At 38.6% G+C, this 21100-nt stretch overlaps 1 protein-coding gene across 1 annotated transcript in view; it reads right to left on the bottom strand.

Annotated features, from left to right (window-relative positions):
• Window positions 1–21100, bottom strand: part of cacna1aa (calcium channel, voltage-dependent, P/Q type, alpha 1A subunit, a) — a 72168-nt gene that overhangs the window by 38798 nt on the left and 12270 nt on the right. Inside the window, 17 exon segments of the mRNA XM_062438700.1 lie at window positions 2020–2126; window positions 2297–2364; window positions 2601–2718; window positions 3126–3198; window positions 3435–3566; window positions 3682–3794; window positions 4540–4652; window positions 5236–5442; window positions 5973–6056; window positions 6185–6229; window positions 7177–7292; window positions 7554–7657; window positions 10178–10365; window positions 10812–10964; window positions 12132–12223; window positions 19527–19666; window positions 20052–20157. Coding sequence (XP_062294684.1) covers window positions 2020–2126; window positions 2297–2364; window positions 2601–2718; window positions 3126–3198; window positions 3435–3566; window positions 3682–3794; window positions 4540–4652; window positions 5236–5442; window positions 5973–6056; window positions 6185–6229; window positions 7177–7292; window positions 7554–7657; window positions 10178–10365; window positions 10812–10964; window positions 12132–12223; window positions 19527–19666; window positions 20052–20157 — 1959 coding nt within the window.

Below are 21100 nucleotides of genomic sequence, written 5' to 3'. Positions count from 1 at the left end.
AATTATACTCATAACACTGTGCTAATGAGCATAAACTCTACTATGGGTTGCACAAATAACAAATACAAAATAATAAGAATATGTTATGCTTTGCTATAGAGCACACTAACTGTTTAGCACACAGCAAAGCTAAAAAGAAACTAAAAACTTGTTAAGCATAACTTCAAAACTATTTTCACAAGCTATAGTGCATTTACAACTGAAACCCAGAGGTAAACTTGCTTCCAGCAATCTAGAATGACAGTAATCATTGTAATTATAATATGATACAATATGATAATTGTGAGAGTACCAGTCATTGTATATGTAGCCTTACTACTGTTTTCAATGGGTTTTATGGAGCTTTCACAGCGGCTCCCTTCCTGAATCTTCCACAGAATATCTTCTTAAGAGATTCTTCATGCACCACTGATGTCCCCAAGTTTAAAATCCCTGCTTGGAAAACAAAGACTATCTCCATAGGAATTTCAATATCTTTCCTTTTTTATACTGTAGGAATAAGTGTTACGATTTTCACTGATACAGTGGGATGTAACGCATACTGCAGCCCTATATTCCTAGTATTGCTTAAGAGTAAATTCAAATCTAATTCTCTAGTAGACTTTACTGTCTACTCTACTTTAGCTTCTCCCTCTATGATTAGGCAACATGTTGAGACACCTGTTATATTTTCAATATACAAAGTATTTAGGCTAACAACCTTAGCAAGTTTGCTGCAGTATAATACTGTTTCAATATGCAAATGTAGCTTTTCTAAACACACACACGTATTGTATTGAAAAATAAACATTCCACCTTAATAGGACTCCCAAGAAAAATAAATATTACTGATACATATACACAAATGTTCACAGCACATTTAAGTACGCATAGCACATACAGTCAGAAGAAACACTGTGACACGAAATGATGAACATGTACTGTATCAGCACGTGTGTCTGTGTACATCATTTCAATTAATAACATCTGCATCTGATAATGTGTGTGTTTGTGTGTGATATAAAGAGTACATAGGCTGGTGTATCAAAGCAGTAAAGGTCAGAACTGTGTGCGTGTTGCGTGTGTGATATTTCTAAGCAGACTTGGGCTCCCCTGTTGTGCTTTTTTTAGGGACAGACCATAGTGTGTTGTGAGGCTCTGTGGGCACGCTTGTGTGAATGAGAGTGTGTGAACTTTACCAGGAGTGAAAGGAAAGACCCCTGTGTATACAGAGAAACAGGATCAAAGACTCTGACTCTCCTGACCGGAGGAGGGATGGCCCAGATCAATCAAATGCTGGCTTGTGAGTGTGTATGTGCGTGTGACTGTGTCTTTTAGCATGCAAAAAAAGAGAGTGTGACGAAGAGAAATAAAAAGAAGAGGGGGGGGGGGGGGCTTGATAAGCTGACAGAGGAGAAAGAGGCAAGAATGTACATGTATCAGTTTACCACTAAATGTACTGTTATCAGATGGAAACACATCTTTAGTTATGATTTTAGGAAAAGAATGTCTAACTATGGATGTAAAAAAACGGGATAATCCTTTATTTCAAGCAAAGTGATATTTGAAAGAAATTTAATTGATATTGTATCAATAAAGCAAGATGGTCCTTCTTTAAACAGAAATTACATCAGAGGTGATTAATGCAGTGTTGTCAAATGTCACTATGGTACAAAACCTAAGCAACATCAGCCATTGTGTTTGAAGCGGATATTTTAATGCAATTATTTGTTTTTTGTTTTTGTTTTTAACAAAAATGATGCAATAACTTCATCATTATCTCACTGATACCTGATTTAGTGAGTTGACACTTAAGAGACGACAGAGTACAAATATCTTCATTATAGAAAGTGTCAGTGTAGTGCATGGTGCTCTCTTTAAGGAGCCACATCTTGCATTAATGCTGGACTCCTTGTTGGTGAATGAGATTTCTTTAAGGGTATGTGCAAATACTGTGCACTAATATTAGGGCCTGGTGTGAAAATTCTAGAAATGGAAAGAGAAAAACAGAGCACAACAGTTATAGAGACAGAAACTCACGCTGCAATGGAGAGGTTGGCAGCAGACAGCGGGCTGACTTCAGCCACCTCCTTGGCTTTCTGCAGGGCGATCTTCTGACTGGCAGCCTCCTCTTCCTCCTGCTCATCCTGTAGATAGAGAGATTAGAAAGGAAATCAAAATAAAGAGATGGAGGAGAGCAGGGATGTCAGCAGAGCAAGTGGACATAAAGCAAATAAATAAAAAGCATAACTCTTTTGTTTTTTGAATGTTCAGAAAAAAGCGGTAATGAGTTAAGTAACATTGGATTGTAGCGTACCTTGGTCAGTTCCTGTGCATTGGCTAAATTGTCCACAGCGATGGCCAAGAACACATTCAGCAGAGTGTCTGAACAAGGAAATAAAGTAAAAGGAAATAGAGTATGTGGGGGTTTGCTTGTATGTGTTTATACAGCATGCACATACAGTGATTGACACAGTTTCTGTGTGTGTGCATCTTCATACTGTATATTCAGTCAACAACTGCTTTTATTTCCAGTATATGTTTGTCCATTTTCTAGATGTTTTTTTTAATGATTGTGTGCTTTAAGAATGTGTTTTTGCATTTTCACTGCCAAAGGATACAGTTGCCAAAAAGTGTGAGTACGATGAAGAAGACAGAGAAGGCCATGCCCTTGTTTACTCCGCCCTGAGACTTGATGCCATCATACATCACCATGTTCCAGTCCTCGCCTGTCAGGATCTGACCATACACACGCACACACACACAGACACACACACACACACACACACACACACACACACACACACACACACACACACACACACACACACACACACACACACATATACATATAAAGTCAGACGAGGCCATGCCATTGCATTTAATGATTTGATGATTGACTGATGATGATTGATGCTTTAATATATTCTTATAGACTTAAACATGTACACAAGCTTCACCATAATTATACTCTTGACTGATGACATTTAAGAATCTAAAAGTAGCATTCTACATTTTATATCACTTTCTTATTACTTCCTTGTGTGTAAATCCTCTTTAGTCCTAATCCAGCCTTCCTCTTCTCCTACAGTCCTGCTCCCCTCCCTCCACCCCTCTCTGCCCTCTACATTGTCCCCTCTGCTCACCTGGAACACTGTCATTATTGCTGCAGGGAAGGTATCGAAGTTCGTTGAAGGAGTGCCATTTTCAAAATTAAACCTAGCAGGGAGAAGAAAAAAACAAATGGGAGGTGGAGATGGAAGAGGGTCAACACAGAGAGGGAGAGAAAAAAAAGAGCTCAGAAATGCATCTTACAGGCACAAAACTATTTTTTCTAAAATTCTAAAAGACAAAGATTGACTTAGCCAAACTGGCAATTAAAAGTAGAAAACTGGACTGTCGAAAGGGAAGAAGAGGAGAGAGAGACACAGAGAGGGAAGGGAGATATCACTGACTGTCCTCCGAAGAGCTGCATGCCCAGCAAGGCGAAGACAACTATGAAGAGGAAGAGCAGGAAGAGCAAGCTGATGATGGACTTCATGGAGTTGAGCAAAGAGACAACAAGGTTACGTAAAGATGCCCAGTACCTGACAAACAGAGACACAAAGTCAGTAAGTGTTTAATTGGGGTTCATCTGACTGTAATATTATGTCATTTAAATACACATAAGAACTAATAAACACTTAAATCCAAAAGACTCACTTCGTGACTTTGAAGATCCTCAATAACCTGAGAGCTCGTAGCACACTGATGCCAAATGATGTGCCCGGCTGGACAATGGACCAAAACACTTCAAATATACTACCACATATCACCTAAAACAAATACAAGCATATGCAGCGTGTGGTTATTCATCATGATCAGCAAATAATGTGCACACATCAGCAAATCATCATGGTGGCTAGCATAGTTCACACAGTACACAGGTGGAAAGAGGTACAACCAGGCAGTAGATTCAATGAGGCAGTGCAAAGTAAGGTGTTAGTATTTTGGTGAAAATTGAGTCTAAGACGTTGATAATAGACGTCTCAGAACCACATCTGTTTCTGGCACATTTGTTTTTATTTACAATATTAGAGACAGTAGAGTTAAAAGGAAAACAGAGTCAGAACAATGGAATCATGTATTGCCATTGTACTTGTTAATTGTAAAAAAAATAATATATATATATATATATATATATATATATATATATATATATATATATATATATATATATATATATATATATATATATATATCCATAGCATCTGCCTTTGGCTGGAGATGTGTGATACTAATGTGATGTTCTAAAGAAGCATATCTTTATTTGTTGAACCATTGTTGTGATGCTGTGAGTGTATTCATCATCACACCCTTGGATCTATATTGCACATTACCCAGCCCATTTACACTTTGAGCTGCTGCACAAAATGAACTAAAACAGCAGGTGTACTTGTAGATGCACACACACTCTGTGTCACGTGCGAAGCGAGTGCTGGCACCTGCTTGAGTTTATGCTTGCGTGTCTTTATTTCTTTCTTTGTGTGGGGGTGTGTCCCCAAGTGCAGTGGGACTCACAATGCAGTCGAAGCAGTTGAAGGAGGAGTTGAGGTATGCCTGCTTGCCCAGGCCATACATCTTTATACACATCTCTGACAGGAATATTCCCAGGAAGATTAATTCAGCAAAATCTAGACAGAGAGAAGAAGACAAAAATTACTGAGAGAATATCATCCATCCCTGTATCCTTCAACCTGTATCTATGCTATTTGGAAATTTGTGTTTTTAGAAAAATGCTATTTGTTAACAACATCAAAATCATCAAATTATTCTATCAAAAGATAATAATCCACTTATTCTCCAAGCTCAACCTCTCACTGTGTAGTTTTGCAGCCTGGATCACAGAAGTAAAGTATAAACCATCACATTCAACATCTCATTCTTCACTAATTTCCATCATCAAGCAGTATACCCTGGAATACAATCATCTGCCTTCCAAATTTAGTCATGTACGTTGTGTATGTGTATTTATATATGTGTGTACATGCACAAAACAATAGAGAGAAACAGCAAAAATCTGTGTGAGAGGAAAACATTGTGTGTTTGGATGTGCTTATGTTAACTGGTTGGGTCAGCTCTTTCATGGATTTAGTCATAAGAATTTGCACACCCACTCCTTTCCAGTAATCGGTGATGATAGTAGTTGTGCATCTGTGGAGATTATCTGCGCATGCTTGCATTATGTATGCATGTATTCCCCTCCCTCCTACTCACATAGAAAATCCGAAAGTGGCTCTGGCTGGTCATAGTGCACTACAGCCACACACAGAGTGTTGAGGCCCACCAAACACAGTACAGTCCAGTAGAAAGCTTGGGACTTAACAACGTGTCTGATTAAGAAGCGTAGACGTCGTTCCCGCCGCTTGAAAGTTGATCCTTCGAGCTTGGAGCTCTTCAAGCTGGCACGGGCAAATGGTGACCCTGAAAGGTTACACAAGGCACATGGTATAGTGTTAGCTTTACAGTCCTAATTATATGTCTTTCCCAGTTACATTATATACAAAACATAATATATCAAGAAAAGAAGGTAACAAGGACACGTTAGAAGAAAAGATGAGGGGGTTGAAGAAAGAGAAAAAGGTAACGTGAGGAGGAATGCAGATTAGCTAGACACAGGAGAGGGAAGGACAGGGAAGGAGAGGGAAGAAGAGGAGGGTCAGGTAATGCTGATATGCAAGATAAGATAGCATCTGTATGTACTGTACCTATGGTTTGTCTTTGAGAGAAAGTGTGTGTGTGTTTATTTGTGCATGTGTGTGTGTGAGAGAGAGAGAGAGAGAGAGAGAGAGAGAGAGAGAGAGAGAGAGAGAGAGAGAGAGAGAGAGAGAGAGAGAGAGAGAGAGAGAGAGAGAGAGAGAGAGAGAGAGAGAGATAGCGAGAGAGAGAGAGAGTGTGTGTGTGTGTGTGTGTGTGTGTGTGTGTGTGTGTGTGTGTGTGAGAGAGTAACTTACCTACTGCCAGATCTCCCTCCCCTTCCTCTGGGTTTAGAAGTTCAGCTTTGCTCTTATGGTTCTTTGTGGCTCTCCTACGGGAGCCTGTAATTAATGTAACAGTGCTGATGTTGATTCATTTATGTTGGATGTGCTAAATTCATTAATATTATTTTAGAAAATCACATTCATGCATGCACAAACACAGTAAAAAGAAATCAGCAAATGTATACCATCGTATTCATTTTCATTGTCATCATCCGCCAAGATGACCTCTTCTACCAAACACAAAGAAACAGAAAAGTTAATACAGTATACAGCTACATTAAATTTATGATAACAACTTCCCAAATTTATGAGGTAATGCATACATTCTAATATATGTATCATTTTTATCATTCATTTTCATTTCTAATTTTAATTAAAACTGGAAATGAAATCTTTGGGCTGCACCTGTGCTTTTTATTCATCCCTCCCTTCCTCTGTTTTTTAGTTTCCTTGTTTTTATGTAGATTGTCTTTTCAAGAAGATCAAAGCTCTGTCCTTTATCTGCCCCTTTATCTCCTCCTTCCAATATCCACCATCCAACCCTCCATCCCTCTTATCCTCTCTGCATCTTTTCTGCCCTCACCAGATGGGTGAAAAAGACAAGACAAAGAAAGAACTACAGGTAAATGCTGGATCCTCTCTAAGTGTCAGTAATCCTTACCACCACCAATGTACATCTAAATAAAGGATGTTCATTTATGTCTCAAGTGCAATGGCTTTAATTCAAGATTGTTTGTATAACATGCTAGGACAGAACATTACACCTCTCTTGTAGGTTCCTGTAGACATGCATCACTGAGACATTGATTATATATGACGTAACCAGGAGAAAACATCACAAATAGGGGGATAGATAGTGCAGAACAGGACAAAAGGCATCTGAACACAGCAGATACAGTATGAAGCATGCCTGATCTCTGAATTAAAGCCATATAACTCATTTATCTGATTGTGAAATCTTTGTGCAATTTGCATTTGTTTTATTTTACTTTGACTGCATACTAAAATCATATCCACTTGCCTCCAAAATGTTATTTTATATTTAATATATTGACATTATTATGACAACCTAGATAGAGTTCAACTGTTATTTTCTTGCAAGACATTTTAATGTTTGTAATTTTATTAGCTGTATGCATCTTTGTATACATACTTTGTATACAGATACTATACATACCAGCTTTACAGATCCACTCCAGGTAACCATTGAGTTCCCTTTCAATCTGCTGCTGTCTTCTGAGCTTCAGGAACTCACTTCTGTTCTCTACACGCTCTCTCTCTTTGGCAAACTCCCTGCAGGAAAAAAACACACAGACCACAAATATTTAGTGAATACTTTTAATGTAGATGCCTTTCTCTATTTTGCAATTTAGTGTAACATACATACAACAAACTACAAATCATTTTAAAATACCTTTAAAAAACAATAAAATCACTAACGTATAGTGTACAGATGATACATTCTAGATAAACAACCTGTGCAATCTCTCACACATGTTCTCTTTTACAAACAAACACACACACACACACAGCAACACAAATTAAGACCCTTACCCTGATAACACACCCAACACCAGGTTGAGCATGAAGAAAGAGCCGATGATGATGAGGGGGATGAAGTACATCCAGTTCCATGCACTCCCTGAGGCATCGTTGCTCTGGAAACAAACACACACAGACATCAGACAGAGTAATCAATGCTTTGCTCGTCACCTCTGAACTTCATATAATAGCATCTAAGCTAACGGAAACATTGTTTTGTTTATTAAAGCAATCACTGAGAAGCACAACTCATAATGACCAAAGATTTGCTCGATTGAGATGTAGGACATTTTTGTAGGTGTTTCCATCAAAGAAGAATATATAATGTGCATGACCACTTTAACAGTAGGTTCTAAGCTGCCATGGCATATGTTTTGGTCAGTGTTTCTGAAAGTTAAGGGTATGTTAAACTCTGTCTCTGCACCAGGCCAATAATGAATATGCCTGTGCAATTTATTTGGGCTGCAGTTCAAATTAAGTTAATTCATTTGCATCCATGTACTGCATCCATATTTTAAAACTCAGCCAAAAGATAGTGATACAATTTTTTTTCTTTAAAGAAAGAAAGAAAAAAGATCTGGAATAAACATAATATGAGAACAATTTCCTTCAACACTTTTCATTATCATTAAATGTCTTGACAATGTGGCCATTAAAATGACGGAGGCCATTCACTCGAAAGAGCTATCTGCTGCCATTGGAAATATAAACAACAGCAGGGCTGACATGATTTTGCTTTAAGTCATCTCAATAAGTAAATGCATATCTGCCACTCTATTTAGCTGAGCAGAGTAAATAATGTATAACAAATGCTTTGCGCTCTTCCTCTCTGTCTCTAACATCCTCTTTTACCCTTTCCCACCTCCAGACCACCTCTTCTCTTTACCAATTTGTGCTCTCTTTCTCACAGCCTCCCTGTCTTTCCTCCCCGTCTCCTCCTTCCTTCGTCTTTCCTTCTTTCTGCATGTAAGCTGGTATTGCCGCTGTGCACCCAATGTACCGCAGACCCTTTTTTCTAACATTAAACTTTTATCACTCCCCTCCCCAGCAGCTGCAAGAATAACTTCGGCTGAACAGGCCCTTTTAAATATAGAGCAGCACCGGGAAGGAGGGACACAGGGAGAGAGACACAGAGTGAGAGGGACAGAGAAGAAGGAGGGAAGGAATGAAGGAAAGGGAAGACATAAAGATAAAAAAAGAGGGAGAAAAAAAGGAAAGAAAAAGAGCAATGGAAAGAATAAGATGGATGGAGAGAGAGAGAGAGAGAGGAGAGATGAGAAAAAAATATGACTACAGTAACACTCGAAGACCCTCGTCTAGTCTCCATAGCAACCGTTGCCACTGACAGCAGGGAACTATTCAGTCTTAGGCATGAGTGATGACACTGTTAGAGACCTAGTACCCATTTCATGAATAGACACACACTGTGCACAGGTAAAAATCCCTGATGTTTCGACACATTCATTTTTGTATTTAATAAGAGAAAACTTTGGTGATTTAATCATACAGCCTATTTGAAGACATTTGATTTAAATTATTATTGCAACTCTTGAAAGACACCAAAGTTCAGCTAGATTTCAGTAGATTTTTAATTTTAGCGTTTTCTCCAGATATTTCATGGTAGTTTTAGCAACACAAAATGGCCAACAAACATGATAATAATGGGATATTTAATACCAAACAACACCATTATCCCTAAAACTAAGGGTCCACATGGCAAACAAACTGATATTGCAAATTTCAACTCTGATTCTACTTAATTTACTGTGGTGTTATCATGGTTCCCTCCATCACAAGTAGGGCCCCCATGGTAGATAAAGGGTGCATAAACCGTACCTTACATCAGCAAAATCAAATACAATTAATTAAAAGTCTCCATTTGCCCCCAACTGAAAATAACTGACACTTAAAGAAGCAGTATTTTAAGCTGCATTGTGTTAATCACAGCAGCTGTCACACATAATGTGGAAATATAGGTCATGAGATTTAAGATAACTTAAACTATCAATAAGAAACCCACAACAAGACGATACATCAGTTGGTAAAGCAACCCTAAAAAAAAAAAAAAAAAGTTTCAGATATCATATCCACCCTCTGAACTCTGATTCATTTCCCTACTCCATGAAAGCAGCTCCAGCCAATGTTTGTCCCTGCTAGGGTGCGTTTGTTTTTACTCCAGCAGGAGTGGGTGGTAAGTTGATGTTCACTATGTGTTAACAGAATGCAGTGATGCTGCCATGAGGATACAATGTTTCAGCATAAAACAAAACAAGCAATCCTTGCCCAGTTCAAGCACACTAACAAGCTCATTAACATTATTTAGTGGTAGGTAAACAGCGTTTCTGTGCATTTACACATCATTACAGCCCTGACAAGGACTGATGAGTGTTGTATTGTGAGACTTTGTCTTCTTCACTTGAATCATCCTTGCTATTCTCCCCCAAACCATTAGGTACAAAGACCTGCAACTTACTGGTTGACTGGTTACCCAGTAGCCCATTTTTAATTTAATCTCAACATTAAACTTCAATTTCTTTAATCCCTAATTTACTGTATGTTTCCTGGACAGGGTGAAGTAGCTAATAAGCTGGTCATTGAGTGTGTGAATGCGCTCCAAACTTTTCAGCAGTACATACATAGTAGAGCAGTTCGGTCCAGCCCTCCATGGTGATACACTGGAAGACGGTGAGAATAGCAAACAGGATGTTGTCGAACTGGGTGATGCCATAATTTGGTCCCAGCCAGTACTTTCTGCACATGGTGCCCTCAGGACACAGCCTGGACGGAAGCTCTGTCCCACATGGAAACTCCTCTCTGATCTCACCTAAATATACATGTAGGTTAGGAGGTGTGCCAAGACAAAAGGTGGGTAATATGTATATGTAAAATATGTAGTTTTTATTTTTTATGAATAACGAATGCTTTCAATTGATTCAGAATATTACTCTGCCACTAGAATTTACTAGCTACATGAATAAGAAATAAACTGAGTTTTCAAATTCTTTTTACCTGCAAAAGTTGGCACAATTATACAGATATTGGCAATTAATGAACAGAAAAATGCATGTAACATTATGTAATCTGTGGAAGCTACCAAATACCAAACATGTTATTTTGTTCAACTAAATTGCATACCCAATTTTAGCACTGTGACTATCTAATGTCTACCTCAACCAGGACAGGCACAGTAATCATTGGGGCAAACATTTGGCAAACTAAGCCTGATTGTGCTGCTGGCAAACAAACCTACACATACACACACCCCTTTACCTGTGTGATTGTCAAAGCAGGTTGTGTGGAATTTGCCCATGTAGAACTCCAGGCCGATGATGGCGAACATGAGGATGGCAAAGAAAAGCAGGAGGCCAATTTGCAGCAGAGGAATCATGGCCTTCATGATGGATTTGAGCACCACCTGTAAGCCTGGAGGACACAGTGTGTACAGTATTAGAGGTTTTACAAGTAATATTAACCATCATCACATTTTTAGTGTGTGTTTTTTTTTACATTTTGAATGAGGAAAAGGGATCTAAAAGACAAACGGTTATAACCCCTCCTTCCCGTAGTTTCATGTAAGTGTTGCTGTAATGGTAATCATAGTTTGTAATTGAAAAACTAAATAAACCTGCCTTGTGTTTTTCTTAATTTAGGCATTACCACTTTCAATTATTCAGTTGAATTTTATAAATAACAATTACAATTCCCTAAGATGAAAGCTATAATAAACAGAAATTAGACATGAGAGATGCAATAAGACCATCAGGTAATGGCTTTTCTTTTTGATGACACAGCATTTAGGATCAGGGTATTTCACATTTATGCTGCACTTCACATTTGTTTTCAAACCATCTTTAAAAAGACACACAAAGTCACACACTTAGACCAGAGCTCTCAGAATGCAACATTAACTATTTTGCTGCACCCAGTGGAGGAGGACGCTTAGTGCACACTGCAGTGTGTGATGGAGGGATTCAACGCACAATATAGTAAGTAAAATGTTACACATGTAGTTGAGAAAAAAAATCATACCTGAGGTTTTTTGGGGTTTTTTCCAAAATATTTTTTTCTAGGAAACAAAATGTCCCAAAGGCTACATTGAGTAGTGGGCTTTAATTCCATGCTAAATTTGATGAAAACAGGTCACACTTTTCAAATGTATCACATACTAGAATTGAACTCTTTATTGATTTGGTTTTCGAACGAAGCTTAGTGACTTTTATGATGAGTAAGCCTCGTTTGCCTGTTCAGCCCTGTAGTGGAGCCCAGTCTATTAATAACACTGCAGTGCTGCTGGAGCGTTACTGCCACTATAACATTTAAAAAAGGAGGAGAGTGCATAGAAGAACCACTTTTGTTGGAATACTTTGGGTGCATTATGCAGAACAACACAAAAGCTGCATAAAACCTTGACACTAAATGCTTCTCTGTGCTATTCTGATCCTCCAAAGAAACCTAAAGCGGTTCTGCACTCATCATTTTCTCAACTGTTACGGAATAACAAAGATGATTTTTGGGATAAAGGGTGGAGTTTGAAAATAAAGCTTTATTTTGCTGTGTCATAATTCATTCAAATGAAGAGTTGTGACTTACTGGGAATACCGGACACCAGTTTTAGAGGCCTCAATACTCGTACAGCCCTGAGGGTCCGCAAGTCGAAATCGGAACCCACAGTGGACAGGATCCTAAAGAGAATGAGACAAATACACAGAAGTGTGCACAGACAATCAATATTTAAGCTAGCCAAGCTTGTCGTTGTCAGTCAGCCTTTCTCTGTCTCTCTTTCTCTTTCTCACACACATTTACAAACTCATGCCAGGTTGTTACAAACAACTTGGTGAGCACTGTATGTAAATCCTGTAAGAGCTGAGCTGATCAATAGAGCTGACAAGTGAAGTCGGACAGTGAAGTGTATCAGTGCGAGAGAGGGATGGGCTGAACAGAGTGTTTTATATTGGTATGACAGAGGAACAACAAATTGGAGTGATGGGGAGGCATCATAGACAGAGTGAGAGATAAAGAAAGAGCATTTGCAGATGGTGTGAATCAGAGATGCTGACTTGCTTATTTCTGCCTATTTTTATTCTTAGTACATTTAAAATGTTTCTATTCAATAAGCAGACTGCAGAGTAAATGTGTTGTGGTATGTGTTACAGCACCTGCGTCTCCACTCATCATCTGAATAAGGAGTTGTAAACACTATGTGTGTGTATGTGTGTACTTGAGAGGGTTAAGATGTTCCCTTGTGCCGCCAGACTTCCAGTCAGTCCCTTCGTCTGACGCACACTGTGAATCATCCTCCTTCCCACTTCTCTCTCTCTTTTCTCTTGCTCACTTTCGCTCAGTCTCTCTGACACATTTCTACTTTCCTCTGTTCCACTAAGAGGCCCAGTGACACAGCAGAGCCTTAATCACAGGTTTGAAGTCAGCCTGCTTTGCTTAGAAACCTCCAAATTTGGCAAGCAGGATCTATGGGTGACAGTATATTCAGCTGCTTACTTTGAATGCAGTATTGCATTACCTGAAAGCCCTGTAGTGTTACTGTAGGTGCTCCATGACTAGTGTAGGCTAAGGTCCTTGTAATGACATTGTGTGATATCAAATGCCTCATCAGAGGCTGACTTGTAACTGAGAGGTTCCCGGTTTGGTCATGAGGTAACACTGTACTTTCACCTGCGTGTGTAGCTTCAACATTATGACCAAGTGCCCTTGAGCAACTCACTAAATCTTATATTCTGACAGTAGAAGTACAAAACTATTAGAGGTATTACAGAGTCAGAGTGGCTCTCAAATTAGAGCTACACCTATAAATTTCCCAGCCTGATTTATCCACAGACATTACGTCATCACCAATATGTACCAGGATCAGTGTATGTGGTGGCCAATACAATGAGTTGATTGAGACACTAGTAAGTGTATATTTCAATTGCTAAATGCTCCACTCTGCACATAATATCGCTGCCACAGTTAAAATGAACAATCTAAGGGATCTTTATCAAAAATGTATAGTGTATACTGTATGTGAATGAATATATACTGTTTTCAAACATCAACATCAGTATTGGCCTCAGTCTGGCTCTAACACAGCCTGCTTATCTGTTAGTTGGCAGGATATCTTAAAAAATGTGATAGATTTGGGTGGAATTTGGTGGAAAATTTGGCCCATGGAACAAACAATTTGAGATTGAATTTAAAGATTTCATACCATTTTAGGGAGGACATTGTTGGTATTTTCTCATGAAATATGGCAGTGTATTGAATAAGAATATCTGGCATCCATTATTATCAAATGTACAACAAATGTACTTTTTCACCTTCTTTTTTTTTTTTACACAAAATTGAGATGCATAATAAAAATGTTGATGAAAAATCAACTATCCCTTGATAACAATTGAGTTATTTACATAAAATGTCCATGCTTTGTCTGTATAGTCTATTTAGAGGGTTTTAGGGTTTGTACCTTTGTGTTATTCATGCTGAAACAAAAATAATATTACTAAACTTTTACAGTGTTTTATGCCGTCTACTCTTAATGACAATTACATTATTGTGAAGTCAGCTTAACAGGGAGGTCAAAGTGCAAGCTCAACTACACAACAGGCCCCATGAAGGAGTGATTCAGGACCATATTTGTTTTGGAAATGTGCAGGCATACAACATTAAAGCATAATATTCAGGAGTGTAGGTGTAAATGTATGTATGGAGGAACAGTAAAATGCTGCTTACAGTTTGATTTTTCTAAAGGTAAAAACCTGTATATATACCTGGAAATACAGAGCAAGTATCTTACTATCTGCCGACATGAACAAACACACACACACACACAAGTTTTCACATGTACATGACAAATGACGATTATGATGCTGATAACAATGAGAACGATGATGATGGCAAGAGTGATAAAGAATTCAATTTCTAAACAGCATCCGCCGTCACAAACAGTGTCAAGCCGATGAGGCAGTTCCTCATTCACACTGTCTCCACGGTTACTGGGCCCTTTCTCATTCATAAGTGTTTCCATGGCAACAGGGACCTTGGCTCATTGATAGAATCTCTGTATCACCTTGGTAACAGGGCCAAGGGAGGAGACTGATTGATTGTTTTTTTCGTCTTCTCTACTCTCTTTAATGTAAATGGTATCACAACTCCTATAGACAAACACATGTATGCATGCAAAAACACAAATAGATGGACAAAAGCACATCTGCACAACAAACAGCAGTGCTGGTTAGAGATCAAACATACTGAGAGAGAATAATGTTATTCACGTATTCACACTGGAAAATAGGTCATTTTGTATAACCAATGGAAAACAATGTCTTCCTTATCAGGGACAGATGCTGTCTAGAGTACAACTTAGACACTTAAAATACACACACAGACCCATACAACCTGCACTATATGCAGAGGGACATAGATAATTAAGGAATCATTTTAAGCAATATCACTAATACACAATCTCTCGTCTGACCCCTTCTCATAGGAATACAACACATTACGCAAACACCATCTTTTTTCCTTTCCGTCTGTTTTTTTGCTGACTTCAGCTAAATGTGGCTAATTAGCTCTGTCCACATCACTGACCAAATCGCTTCATCTTTTCTCCAAACTCTCAACTTAACTTTTCTTGTCTACTTGCTGTGTTACTATGATTAAACTATTTCAGATATATTGTATCTGCATTATTATAAATGCTCACATGTTGATATTATTTCCCACATCTGTATAAGCAAAAGGTGTTACAATTGCCAAAACATAATTATTCATTTTAATGACATGCTATTTAACATTATGTGATATCATACAGTGCAAATCTAGACAATGACACAATTGAAGGTAGTACCAATTTTAATAATTTTTCCTGATTTCACAATCCTATTGAAATGATAAAGTATGGCATAAGGCACCATTTTGTTTTTGTTTTAACGAAAAAGATCATTATTCTTTTATTCAATATTTCACTGTAAACATCGATTTTGCAAATTTCACTTTCAATTTTGACTGACTGCAGGGTCACGTGTAGGACCTTCCTTGCATCCTACACTTACACTAGTCATATCTAATTAAAAGAACCTGAGTGAGGCTCCAAGAGGGGATGATAAACTGAGAGTAATTAGACTAGTAATCAATGGTGGGCATAAAAAAAACAACTAGCTTAAGGCCAAATCAGGCAATTTACTATAGCAGATAGGTCAACACATACACACACTTGGGCAGACAAACATGGGTGCACACAAATTAGGTGGCATCCAATAAGGTTGTAGAGCGAATAGTTAATCTATTCAGACATGTTAAGTGTCATTTGTGTGTTTGTCTGTGTATGTGTTTAAAGACAGCGCCTGCAAGTGCACTAGGAGTGAGGAGGAAATGGAAAGGAATGTTTGAAGTGGAAATGTGTGTGTGTGTGTGTGTGTGTGTGTGTGTGTGTGTGTGTGTGTGTGTGTGTGTGTGTGTGTGTGTGTGTGTGTGTGTGTGTGTGTCTGTCTGTCTGTGTGTTCGCGCACTGGTCAGTGTGTTATCAAAGGTTTCGGCCAGAGGTACGTAGAAAGGCCAAGTAGCCTTTCATCTTCAAAGAGCTGCACTGTGAAAGAAACTGCCGCCATTCACAGAAAGCACAACAAAGAATGTGTGTGTGTGTGTGTGTTGTGTGTGTGTGTGTGTGTGTGTGTTAGGAGTGAGCGATATTGCTTTAGAATAATATCAATATTTCTGCAATAATGATATTCTTCTAACATTTGTGGCTCTCCTCACACCCAACTTTTTGCTTCTGCTTAAGAAGGTGAAATAAGTTTGTTGTATTGCTTCTTCTTGCATTTCTTACTTATTAGTGTAGTTTGTAGCAGCCATGTTATTTTGCATTCTGCCATGCTTGTTGTTACTGTGTGTCAGACAAGTCAGAATATTGCCATCATCACAATATGATTTTTTAAAAATTCTTATTAAAATTATACCAGAACTCATGGTGAACTGAACACCCCTACTGTTTGTCTGTTTGTGTAAAATATATTGTGTGACTTCAGTCAGTGTACATAGTCAATGTGTTACGGGAATCTACAGTATACATGCTCTCAGTGATGCAGCAGGTTCTCTGTTGATACACTGCACTGCAACATCCACTTTTGCTCCAAAATGGTAATAAAACAGCTGGCTGAAGACTAACCCTAACCCTAACCCTTACCCTGTACATTGCAAAGCAAATATTCTGATTACCTGAAAAAAAAATGTGCATTAGTTCTTCACATTTGCTCCACAGTCGTGTAAATTTCCCAATAGTTGCACAAGACTTTGTAAATCTTTCTGCCACCATCCTGTCGCCTCTTACCAATTCCTTTATTTTTAGAGTTAGGGTTAGGGTAGGATTAGTTTTAGGGTTAGGGTTAGGTAACTTTTACGTTCTTCCTTCACATCCATTACTCTACTTGCTTAATAGTTTCTCACAATATGTTTCCATCAGTTACTTTTGACATAGAGTGTCATCTCCATGTCCTCAACAGGACTCCCTGGAAATATAAATAAATGCAGCCTAAAGTGACTGTAGAATATCACAGCAAATCCCATGTTTGCTGGTTTCAACAACTAAAACAGGATGAAGAAATTTAAAAAATGAAATATTTGAGGTGGGATGTCATTACATTACTTTAATAACATCTGGACATCAACTGTGAACCCGCACTAGCAATGCCTGTGTCTGTGGGAGAAACTAGCGATATAACAGCTGCGTCATGCTTGCTTTAGGGGGTTTCACGGTGAAAACATTCAGATTTCCTAATATAAAACACAGGGGCATTATGTGAGACCAGGCATTTACTGGAAGGTTTAAGGACTGCCTCTCCTCACTTTTCTCCTTTCTGGATCTCACTACGCCCTGCTGTCTCGCTGACACTCGTCTTCTCACTCCTCTTCTCTCCTACAGTCACTCTGTTGTGCCACACTGAGATGAGCTTGGCTTCATGATTGCTCTTATTAAAGCATAAGGACATACTGCCAGACTGAGTATGTGTATGTGTGTGTATGTGTGTGTGTGTGAGAGAAAGAGAGAGAGAGAGAGAGAGAGAGAGAGAGAGAGAGAGAGAGAGAGAGAGAGAGAGAGAGAGAGAGAGAGAGAGAGAGAGAGAGAGAGAACTGAGCAGAGGGGGGCAATCTAGTTTCACTGGTGCTGTGTCAGCATAGATGAGAAAGGTTTATGTAACCCACGAAGCTCTCCAAAATCACAACATGCACACACACAAATATTATGCAGTGACCTCAACATATTAATCTGTGCCAGCACTCCCACACATTAATTTCACTGGATACAGTAGCCTATAGTAACCTCATTTTACTATGTGACTTGTCAACAAAGGATATGACACAAGATACAGCTGTTAAAATGCAATAATTTACTGTAAGTCTCTGTTTTAGTAGACAGAATAGTATAATGTGAAATTTGCTAGATTGGTGAAAAAAAAATTAAGTGTGTTGCTAGAGTTTGAGAGAGGCAACAAAACTTAGTTCTGAGAAGGTAGCTCTCATTTTTGGTTGTGTGGAAACAAGTTCATTTACATTGAAAGAGAGCTGACAGTATTCTGATAAATTAATGCAACAATAGTGTTCCATTATGCAACAAAAAATATCTCATATACATTTCAAATGTATGCTGTAGCGGAAAAACATGCAGTTTAACATGCAGACAACATCATTGTGGTTAGCTCAGCTGGGGGATTTCTGACATCAACAACATTAATTCATAGGCATTTAATACATATTGTCCTCTTATAACTAAACCATCACTTATGCCCATCACATACTGTACCCATGTGACACTTCTAAAGATATCATCACACAGCCGACAGCACTTATAAAAGACAGACAGCTTACTGTGAAAGATGTACTGACATTTGACGTTGTCATATAGATGGATGGATGGATGGATGGATGGATGGATGGATGGATGGATGGATGGATGGATGGATGGATGGATGAGAAGCAAGACAATGACAAGCAAGTGCAGTTTTTCTACTCAACTGAAATATAAAATGCATGCCCATTTTTTAAAATTTGTGTCCCACCGACATGTCACCTATTAAAGGATCAGTGTGTAGGATTTAGTGGCATCTAGTGGTGAGGATGCAGATTGCAATGAACTGAATACCCCTCCCTTCCACCTCCCCTTCCAAGCATATAGGAGATCCTACGGTCAGAATGGTTTGTCCATTATGGGCTACTGTAGAAACATGGCAGTGAAACATGCCACCCTCCGTGGGCCATAATACAGTGATGAAAATATACTTATTCCTTTCTGCCGATAGAGCCCCATAAATCTTACACACTGCTCGTTAAACTCAGGTCCTTTTCTATGATCCCCTACACTTTTTTTAATTTCTTGCAATAATCCTATCAGTCATAGTAACTATCGTGTTAATCCATCCTTCTCTTCTAATTCCAAATGAGAGATTTTTTTTTTAGCTTAGTACTCAGCATTTAGAGCTACCCACATCTTCATTGTCTGTCTTACATGATTTCTGTCTCACTGTCAGAGGTGTACAAATCATGATTAAAATCCTCCATTTCCTGCATTCTTCCATTGCCTCTTCCTTTCTTTCCCATTGCCTACCAACACTTCTTTGTCACTATCTGTGTTTTTTTCTAACATCCTCTCCTCTTCCCTTCTCTCCAGTTCCTGTTCTCTCTGCCCTCCCTACCCCTCCCAACCCCTCCCCCCATTTCCCCTCTGTGTTGTGGTGACATTTGTTAACTACCCAGGATGCTGGCTGCCTGCAGCTCTGCTCTGTGATCTGACTGCTGCCTTGCCCAAGATGGGGCTATTCATTAGGGCAAAGGAGCAAAGGGAAGGACACGCACGAACACACACTAAAACACATGACAAACCACTTCATTTTGTTCAGCTGTAGTCAATGCTCATGTTTTCATAACAGACACTACATACTGTGCATGTATGTGTTGTGTAATAGGTATCTATCGACTCGTGCTTATTTACTAGCTACTTACCCTGTGAGCACCACCACGAAGTCCATGACATTCCATCCATTTCTCAGGTATGAGTTCTTGTGGAAGGCGAAGCCAAGTGCCAGGATCTTTATTCCAGACTCAAAGCAGAAGATCCCTATGAAGTACGGCTCTGTATCATCCTGAGGAGAGAGAGAGAAAGCCAGCGAGACAAGGATGCAAGGAGGGAAAAGATGGAGACGAAAGAAAGTAAAAAGGAAAAAAGAGAAAAAAAAGAAAATTAATATAACATCAGCATTTCTTTGTCTGTGTCATATATATGATGTGTTTTGTATTCCTGTTATCTGTAAGAACGTGTACATTCCTCATGTGCGGGATGTGCTGTAGTGCCCAGAACATTTGGATTAGTGTTTTTTCAAGATAAACAAAAAGAAAATCTGTCTTTTCTAATACAGAAGCTGCATGCATCTCCACTCAAGTAAAATCAATAAGGTGTCAGATCCCTCACCTAATTTCATTATGTTTACATACGGCTCCCACATACTGTATTGTGTCTGTCTAACTTACCAGGCGTTCAGACAGCGGCGTCTTGTCCCCATCAGGCAAATGTTGTTCCAGAGCCAGGACTATGCAGTTGGCAATGATGGTGGCAAGAATCATCCACTCAAATGGAGTGAGGAAGGTCAGTCAAGGAAAAAAACAAACCTCTCAAGACATAAATCTAAACAGTTTAACAAAATAAATACACTACATTTAAAAAAAAAAAAATCAAATTCCAACAAGAGTTACAGTCATCACACTACTTTAGTCAGATTGTGCCTGGCCACTGATTAAGCTGATTAACTTAAAGGTACAATGCCAGAAAGCTGATTTGAGACTCTATTATATTGTCTTGCACTGTAAAAATGTAAAATACGTTCGCTGCTTTGAAGAACTGTTTTTGTCAACTTTACAAGGACTTTCAGTAGTTCAAGAAATTAAAATGACCTCATTAATATACGAGCCTATGCAGCGAGGTACCACAAAAATGTAATCAGAACATTTACTCTATAGTGTCAGAGTGTCTGTCATCTTATTTAATGCATTTACAAGAAATGGTCTATGGAGAGTGACAGGTTGATGCAACCATGACTACAGTGGCTGGATAGAAGAACAAAAAAAAACTAAAAAAATTACACACCATTCATAATAAAAAACAAGTGTTTAAAAATCAAAGTACCATTTCCTTGCTTACCTATGTATACCTATGAAGTTATATGACAGGTAGAGAGAAGGTCATTTTAGTGAGAAAATTATCTACAAATAGGATAATATCTGCACTGTCATGTCAAAGCTAAAATGTAAGGTCAACTGAATAACATTTGAAAGTGGGAGCTAAATGTAAGAGAGTCATAAAGACAACTGGCCTATAGCTCAAATGGATTGATCTCACAATACACACACATATACACACACACACACACACAAACAAACCACACATTATGAGTCAGTTAAATATGTTCTGCTAAGTGTATGTTCTGGAAACACACCACCCACACAGGCAAACAAAACAAACAAACACAAACAGTCAAACAGACAAAGGCTATATTAAAGTGTTAGTGTATGATAGTGTGCCT

Source organism: Scomber scombrus, chromosome 18, assembly GCF_963691925.1.
Source record: "Scomber scombrus chromosome 18, fScoSco1.1, whole genome shotgun sequence".
NCBI lineage: Eukaryota > Metazoa > Chordata > Actinopteri > Scombriformes > Scombridae > Scomber > Scomber scombrus.
This window is presented reverse-complemented; position numbering and strand designations above follow the sequence as displayed.